Here is a 9198-nt window from a genome sequence, read left to right as displayed (position 1 = left end):
CCCCCCCCCCCCGTCCGCCACGTATTACCATATGGAGGCCGAGTCCCTGCGAATCACAGCAGCAGCGGGCGGTATTTGAATAAGGCCCGCAACCCGCACAGACCCCTACTCTCCCGCAGGCAGCGTGCCCAGCACCAAGGGCCAACACTCCGGCCGGTAACCTGTCAGCGGCTGACACCTCCCCAAAGTGCACTGGGAGCGCGGGAGGGAAGGTGTTGGGCCTCCCACTTGCTACTTTTATGTAAACTTGGCTGATAGGATCTGACAATAAATAGGGGAGGGGGAAACAGAGAGAGATACACACGGAGAGATGGGGGGGCGGAGGGGAAGAGGAGAAGGGAGAGGAAAGAGGAGAGGCGTTTGAGGGGGGGAAGGGGAGAGAAGCTGAGAAAAGGGGCAAAATCGGGGAGAGGAGCCCAAAGAGTTGAGTGAAAGAGGGAGCAAAATGGGGAGGGAGTGGGGAAACGATGGGAGGGGGAGAGTTGCCCAAATATCTGAATTTGGACTCTCCAAGCTAAAAATACCACCTCACTGAACTTCACAACCTCCAATTAGACACGTGTTTCTCCCCTCCTCCCACGTCACCGAATGATTAATTTGCCATCTCAATCAGAAATAATTATTTAGAATTGTATAACAGATATAAGACTTAACGAAAGGAGCCAATTTTGGGAAACAGCGAAAGGCATGACATTTAAAGATGATGTTGGCCACCTCACATTAAAAATTTAAGGCTTGCCTTGAAGACTCAGGCACTTGCCCAGCCTTGTCTTCTGAGATAGCGAGACCGAGGCCCAGAGTCAGAAACAAGAGGTTTTCCGAAATATTTTGGACTTTAAGTAAGAATTTTTCTTTCCTCCTCTTTGGCATTTGATTGTTACATTTTTCTCCTACACGAACTGATTACGTTTACCAAAAGAAAATGTAGATAAAGTGTGGGTCTTTTAACATTTTTACTGCAAAGTATCCCCACATCTTAACTGAGGATATGATTTTAAACGTTGGTTTAAATACATAGCCAGTTCCATTTTGCATACTAATTCTTTCAATAACTTGAGATTCCGAACTTAGCGTTTTCAATACGGTCCCCCCCCCCCATCTTCAAGTCGGAGCAGGGATTTCCCAGTACAAAATAATCGGAATCATAATAAAATCTCCAGTCACCTAGAGGATGTACCCATTGTAAATATCCTCTCGGTATTCAGAAGCTAAACTCCCCTCCTTTTGAGACACACACAAAAAGAACGCTTCTGATTAATAATCTCTCACGCGGCACACCGAGGCTGAAGGCCGGGAGCCGCAGGACGCCAAAGAAGGGGGCAGAGCTCTCAATACCTAGAATTTCAATACAGATTCCAAAGACGTGCTAACTGCTAGGTTTCGGAAGGGGAATAATACTTGGCAAGCAGTGCTTTCGGTGAAGACAACCGCCTCCAAATACTGACTCCTTCCTGGGTCGGGGGAGGGGGGCGGTCGCGGTTACCCGGCATTTCTGCGTACAGACGTGCGTACAACATGGTATGTAGCTCATGCATGTGGCCAGGCCCAGGTTTCTTTCTTTTCTTTCTCTTCTTCCTTTTTTTTTTTTCCTTTCTCTTTTCTTTTTCTTTTTTTTTTAAGGCAAGAAATCGAAACCAATCCACTGTTTCTGTGGCTAGCTCCCACGAAGCTGGGATTTCAACCTCTTGTTTATTTTTAAAGCCAGTGTGGCGCCCCGGTTGAATGTCCGGCTCGGGATTTTACCAGGATGGCCCCAGTGCCCAGTCGCTGCCCACAGCACGTGAAAAGAAGAGAAAGGAGGGAGAGTTGGTGGCTTCGAGCCGCTTCCGTCGGGGCCCCGCGTTTCGCCCCAACAGACTCCTCTTCCTTCTTTCCCCGAAGGCGCTCTCTTAGGCCGGCCAGTGTCGCTGCGGTCTTGGCCAGGTGAGAGAGGGGACGGTCCCCGGGGGCAGCGGCCCTCTCTTGGGAGCTCTGGTGGGTCTGTGAACCCGCCGGGCGCGGAAGGCTGAGTGGCTCGGGGGTCCAGCGCTGGGCTCCCGGCTCCGGCCAGCAGGGGAACAGCGACACCTACTGGCCGCGCGGGCACCGAGTCGGGGCCGTCGGGGCGGCCCTGGGCTGGGGGTACCCGGCTGCTTGGACTCTGGAGGCCGCAGGAATCTGCTCCCAAGGCTCGGCCCCGCCCTCTAGGCCTTGCTTACCCCGGGAAAGGCAAAGCCTCCCTTTCTAGAGACCCCTAGGGGGACTGCAGGACGGGCCTGCACACTCGCACGGGCACATACGCCCTCCAGCCCGAGGCTCTTTCTTCTGGGGAACCGAGGGACCCGCAGACACAGTTGGCTACCGTCTCCCGGTTGTAGGAGAGACCCAGCCAGAGGTTGGAGCCCTGGCCTCTCCGGGTTCATGACCCAGGCCTCTTCTCCACCACCCCCATTTCAGTGCTGACTAAAGACGGTATCTTTACAAATTAGGAACCGAGGAGAGTTCATTATCCTCCCTTAAGAAGGGAAATGTACGAGTCAAGGACACAACACGCGCAGTGGCTGGCGCCAGGCGGCCGGCCGAGCCCTCCTGCTAGCTAACCTCGGGCACGTTGAGCGCACCCTCACCGCCGCCGGCGATTGAGATTTGGTCGCTTTTCTTTCAGAATTATGATCTTCTTAATTACACAGGAAGTAAAGGCAAATTTAGGGTGATAGTGATATTTTGAGACCTAAGGGCAGATGACTAGATAGATGATAGATAGATGATAGATAGGGAGAGAGAGATATCCTGCTAAATGTAAATGTGAATGTTTCGATTGTTAGCTTCGGTTGGGAAGGGTGGGAGAGAGTGCCAAGGGAAGGCGAGGCCCGAGGAAAACCTAGCAAGGATGGGGATGAAAAGAAACCAAATCGTGTATTCCAGACTTCCTTTCTCTGCTCAGTCTTTTCTATCAAGGAAATAACTATTTCCTATGCAAAGGAGAAGTAGGTGGTCCCACACTGTGTGGAGGAGGGAGGGCTCTTCTTCCCCAGATGCCTCCGTTTCCAGTGTTGGGTTCTGAGGCTCACCTGAGCCTGAGAAGCCTGAGTGTGATTCAGGTGTTAACTTGCTTAAACATTAAAATATATTCCTTCGCCTAGAAAGATTGCGCTATTTGAACTAATTTGAATCCTTGAGATTTTCCATTTAAATTACTACTCATTTAAAATTCCAGAATTAAAAAAACAAACACTTTTCATTTAAAGTTTGAGTTCATCTTGGAAGTTATTTTCCTTATCTTTAGATACTGGTTGGGACTAGGGTCTAAAGTGTTTTGAGGAAAAGGGGAGGAAGGTCTTGTTAGGGCTAAATTTTTGTCTGCCTTCTCTACAATTACAAAATTTTGCTAATTCTGTTTTGTTTAAATACAATTGGAATCCCTTAGGGACCCTAAAGTCAAGAGTTTTAGATCAAGATTTCTGCTTTAAAAAAAAAATCTCTTAAATGCTTATGAAGGCTGCTCTTCAACTCAGTTTTGCAAGTATTTTTTCTTTTTTATAAAATTTTTCTTCAAGTGTATCTGAATGTGTTCTGATAATATATGAATTCACATCCCAGAGCAGGCCCTTAGCAGTATGTATGATGTATGAATAAATCCATATTACTAATAATGAATAAAACAGAGCTATATTCTAATGACATTCTCTGTCAATGAATCCTGTACCCCACTGAATATCAAAGTCAGCTTTTTCCTGGTACAATGGAAATCTTCATAAAACAGAAAATGATTAAAGAAAAATTAAATTACACTGGGCACACAACAAGCAAGTGTTAATCAAACCCAGTTCAGAGGTGTCTTTGGGTATTGAAAGCACCTTGAAAAATGGAGGGGTTGAAATGTTTTCCTTTCTTAAGAAGCATTCAGTTTCTAGAATGTAGTTTTATTTGTGACTTGAAGATCTTATCTAGAATGGGTTCTTATTGTTGATATTCTTTGGTTTAATTTACTCTAAATATTGTTGATTTAACATTAAAGAAACTAGAAAATAGAATTTAAGTGTCAAAATAGTGGAATTTCTGTATATACCTAATCAACCCCAAAGCATAAGCATGTTAAACCCTAATTAAAGGACTATTTCTCTATTTTGAACAGAAAATTAGGCCAGTGAAATTGTTTCTATTCACAAGAAATATGAATGTATGCATATTATTATATCACATGTAGCATTTTATATAAAGTGGATATATATATAAATATATAAACCATGGATATCCATGAATGTTACAGCGGATTGTTACAGTGTGTGTGTGAAGTAAGGGTGGAGACAAGGCTTCTGATTCTTTTCAGGTCTTCTTTAATATATTTCTCTTTAAATTCCTCTTATTTAGCAAGTAAATTAAGGAATGAAGACAGGCTAAACTGTCATTAGACTGTGTCTATGTTTCTTTGTCACACCTGCCCTCCCTCTGGGCTCACCTTGGAGGGTGTGTGTGTGTGTGTGTGTGTGTGTGTGTGTACTTCCTTTCCTGCTTATTGAGAAGCATGAAGGAAGGAAGGGATGCAAGGATGGGATTATTGATCAGAAAGGCACATCATTGAATGTAAAATGAGATGGAAATATTTGAAACCCTGCTAGATCCCAGCTAGATGGTTATCTGGGGTGGGGGGACTTGTGTGTGGTAGCTAGCAGGCTGATCGCATAAATCACTTGGGAAGCAGGGAGAGGCTCCCAGCGCCTGGAGTGGCCTCCCTTTCAGCTGCGTTGAAACACGCAGAGGCTCAATGACGTTTGGCTTCAGGAAGTAGAGCTCCAAGGACACATGTGTGCATTTGGTTGGAGACAGGTGTGTGTGCGTACGTCTGTGTGAGTGTGTGCGTGTGTGCGCGTAGTGAGGAGTAGGTACTTCATCAAAAATTCATTGAAAAAATATTGACCCTAAAATTCTGCCATATCATCAATTGGAGTCAGGCACCAAGGTCACCAACATGTCCAGGTTCACTCATGGACCGCGGAACATTATTGCTTTTGATGGTACGAATATGGCTTCTTTCATGTCTTTGGTTCTCTATGGTACTTCCTTAGAGTGGGGCGAGGCTCTAGCCTCCCCCTCCTCTCTTTTGGATCCCCGCAAACAAAACCATTCTACCACTTGAGCCGTCTGCCGCAGGTGTAATGGATGGCAGGGGGCCGACCTAACCACACTTCAGTCTCTTCTAGGTCGTCCCCGCTCTGCACCAAACAAATGAGTCCTGTTTCGCCACTAGGGTGCCGAGGTGGATGGTGGATGCCGGCCCCCGCCCCTGGCAGCGTTCAGCGCTTAGAAACCAGAGCCAGCTGACAACACACGAAACACACAGGCACAGAGAAAACGCCGAGCCAACGCGCGCTCCCTCTGCCCCCTCCCTCTGCTCTCTGTACACATGGAGGACACGTACACAGCCTTTACACATTTAAAAGCCCTCGCGACTTCCTCTGAATTCTTGGTTACTTATGACGGCCTTTCCCACTGCATATTGCCCCTGGTGTGTGTGTGTGTGTGTGTGTGTGTGCGCGCGCGCGCGCGCGCGAATGTGCGTGTGTGTTTAAAACGCTTATTGGTAGGTCATCAGCAGCTGATCAGACATAGTAATCCAATAATCTTTTTGAATGCATACAATTTTTCGTTCAAGGTAATTTTTTAAAAACATAAAAAAGGAAATCTGTCTATTTCCTGTGCAAGTCTTGGGTTCCCAGTTTAGGTTCCAGGGAACCGCAGAGCTGCGCAGCACCCTCCTTGCGAAACTTTCCCTTTCCAAGATTTGAGCGAGGCGCAAATTTCCACTTAATGACAGAGCAGGGGCTGATTTGCACGCTAGTGTGTGAAAGAAGGGAGCTTGGGGACGCTCAGCATAGGGAAAGAAATCGGGTAGCGGGAACCCCCTGTCCTGTAGTAGCTTGGAACCCTGGCGGGACGCACAGGGTGCCCCAGGACAGGAGCCGGAAGTCCAACCTTCCCAGGCGCAAAGCACCCTTTTGACCCTGGCCCTCTGATCGGATCCCTGCCGGCCGCACCTCACCCCGCCCGCCTGCTGGCACCCCACCCCCATTTTATCCTCATTTGAGTAGCCCCAGGTAATGGTGTCCATCTCCCGGGCCTGGGCTATGGCCAGAGGCTGGACCACGCCAGGAATCGAACTCCGCGGTCCCCAGAGTACTTACCTCGAGTAAGGCCCTGGCAAATGGTGGCCCTGAAGCGTCAAGTTTCCTCTCCCAGCCGTTGTGCCAGATTCTCCTTCTGCCTGCTGCTCGTCTCGGCGGACTCTCTCTCTCTCTCTCTCTCTCTCTCTCTCTCTCGCTCTCTCCCTCTCTCTCCCCTCTGTCACACACGAGGATTACTTGTGACTTTTAGAGGCAAAAGCTTGCTTATTCAGAGACGCGAGGGAGGGGAGACGGAAGGGAGGCGGGAGGGAGGAGAGAGAGGGGGAGACAGAAGTAGAAGGGGGATGGAGGATGTAGAGGAGGTGGAGAATCAGAGGTAGTGAAGGCGTAGGTAGAGGAGGAGGAGGGAGGGGAGGGGTAGGGTGGAGTAACCGAAGACGGTCTGGGATGGGACGGCGAGGAATACATTGCTCCCCACCCAGCTGCAGTGTGACGCCCCCAGCGTCCCGGGGGAGCAGGTGCGTCAGATCGCGGCTGGCTCAGGCGGGGCGATACAAAAGCGCCGCGGGACCCCCTTCGCGGGCTTCTATCCCGCCAGAGCGAGCGCCGGAGGCCGCTCCACACTCGAGCTCGGACCGCGGAAGGCTCTCCTCCGCCCTGACGGAGGTGGCTGTCTAGGGGCTCCAAGCTCCACGGAACTTAGATTTCATTCCTGGGCTCCTGGCCACCCTCGCCCGCGTCTCAGACAAGAGCTGAAAGTCCGCGTAGCCCTCGTGCGTCCTCGCCCTAACTGCCGGCGCCCACCTTAGCCACAGCCCCTGGGCCGGGCGCCGCTCACCCGGGCGGCTGCCACTCTGCCCGGGCTCAGTCAGCCTCAGCCCTGTGTCTCTGTTCACATTTGGGGCTCCCCCTCAGCTTGTTATTACGGAGGTGTGTGTGTGTGTGCGTGTGCGTGTGCGTGTGTATCTGTGTGTGTGTGCGCGCGCGCACAGCGCGCAAGCTCCAGGCTAGAAAGAAGGTGAAATCCCGGCACGAAAAAGTAGCTTCGGTCTCCCGCAGCTTGGAGCCCGCGACCTAGTCCGATTATATCCAGTATATGAGATTACAGTCTGCAGCAAGGACCAAGGCGGGAGCTCACCGGATCATTTCAACTGAGTTTCTATACAGCAAGGATTGCTTATAATTATTATTATTAAATAAGAAAATAGGTTTTAAAATATAAAGAATAGTTGCAGAGACAGAAGGGGGTCATTTCTGGTCATGAATGAACCAAAAGTGGTTGAAAAAAATTTTTTTTGGACAGGACCATCCATGATGCATAAAGGTGGAAGCCAATTCATTACGTGATGGGATTAAAAATTAGGAGCGTGCTTTTCGACATAGATGACCCATTAGTTCTCTGTTAACTGCATTAAGCCAGCCCCATGGAACGATTACATGGCCGCCTTCTATGTGCAAACACGGGGATACTACAGAGGGTGCGCACAAGCGTTTATAGAACTCTGTGTACACACACACATACACACATACACATTTATAAAGAGAAAAACTTCGAACATCAGCACCTAAACTCATAAATACGTATATTTTCTCAAACAACTATCCCTTAAATACGGTAATTTTCCTGTCTTTCCTTGCTGACCTATAGATGCAATATTATAGTTATACTGTAGGCTACTCGGATCGACATAATTCTGCTTACATTTATCGTGGGTGACACGTCATAAAATGCCAGAGGGGGAGAGGAAACCATGAGGGGAGGGGAGATGGCTTTTATTAACAATTATATTCTCCCCTAGCTGTTTAAATAATAGCAATGATGTCACGGTAACCATCCTCCTTCTCCCACTCCAGTGAAACTACTGGATGGTTTGGTGAACAATGCATTGTATATTTTGGTTAAGGGATTATTATTGCTATAGAGTTATATAGAGCCATCCTGTGGCATAAAAAAAAATCTCTGAACATTAAATTATTGGAACATTTGGCGTGTTTTAGAACCCGTTTACCTGTCACATCTTGTTCCAGAATAAGGATTATAAAACGTTGTGCCCACCATAGTTTTGAAGGAAAATGAAACAAACGAAGTTGTTCTTTAAAAATTGTTAGTCATGGGCAAATAAAAATATTTCCCGTCATCAAAACGAGCTGGTGGGCAATCTGTTAGACAAGGATCATATTTTACTAATCCGAAATGGAGTTTAAAAAATTCTTTAGGAAAGCGGCGATAGGAGGGGAAGTAAGAAACACGCAGCCCCTAGCCCAGCCTGCACTCAGGGGTCGCTGGGCCAGGAACGCACGCTCGCGCACAGCGGTATCCCAGCCCTCGCGCACCCGCGCGGTTTGGGGCTCGGTTTCTGAGAATGAGTGCAATCTCCGTGGATCAGCCACCCGTTTAGAAATGGGTATTTGTATAAGGGCAACGTTCAGGCTATAGTACAATGGCATGATAGAGATAGAACTCATTTTTTAAAAATCATTTAACAATTGCTTAATAATTAAACTGCTCTGCTATTGAATACCATTTTGGCTCTTTCTTTGAAATTATCAGCCACAGTTTGCTTCTGAGACCTTAGGATTGAGTTTCTGGCAGAGGGGGTGAGGCTCAACAAGGCACAGCTTTGAGGTACAGAACAATTAATGTGAAAGAAAGTAATTGATTATCTAATAGATAAAGGAGGAAAAAAGAAACTTTGGGTCACATTTAAATGGGTTTACCAGTTTGCAAAAACTTTTCTTTTTGTAGTTTAAACAGCGAACTTTATAAATTCCATTCCATTTCTTATTCTTTTAAATCATCTACAACCTCGGAGATTTTATCTTTCTTGCTAGCAAAATGCCCCCAAAGGCTTGAATTAGATGCCAAGCAGCCCCAACGATGTCTGGCCTGCCCCTTTTGAAGGTTTGGGACCCTTTATGAGGACTCAAGAAAAACCCCAAATCTGAAACTGGTTCGGCGATGACTGCACTGAGTTTAATTTATCAGTCTTTTAAGCACCGCGTGATCAGACTGGAAACGTAACTTGAAAACACAACCTGATTCTGGGCAAAATCATTTTGCCCTTTTGGCATGAAAACATTGTTTTATCTCCAAGTT

At 47.6% G+C, this 9198-nt stretch overlaps 1 protein-coding gene across 1 annotated transcript in view; it reads right to left on the bottom strand.

The window, feature by feature from the left end:
• The window catches only part of LOC113617665 (uncharacterized), a 22624-nt gene extending 14075 nt beyond the window's left edge, over positions 1–8549 (bottom strand). The window contains exons 1-2 of the mRNA XM_027101254.1: positions 8369–8549; positions 6162–6285 (exon numbers count right to left, since the gene is read on the bottom strand). Of these exons, the coding sequence (XP_026957055.1) occupies positions 6162–6285; positions 8369–8549 (305 nt within the window). The remainder of the gene's footprint in view (positions 1–6161; positions 6286–8368) is intronic.
• Positions 8550–9198: the final 649 nt, after the last annotated feature.

Source organism: Aethalodelphis obliquidens, unplaced genomic scaffold (assembly GCF_003676395.1).
Source record: "Aethalodelphis obliquidens isolate GAN/ISIS:26980383/991018 unplaced genomic scaffold, ASM367639v1 scaffold4, whole genome shotgun sequence".
Taxonomy (NCBI): Eukaryota; Metazoa; Chordata; class Mammalia; order Artiodactyla; family Delphinidae; genus Aethalodelphis; species Aethalodelphis obliquidens.
This window is presented reverse-complemented; position numbering and strand designations above follow the sequence as displayed.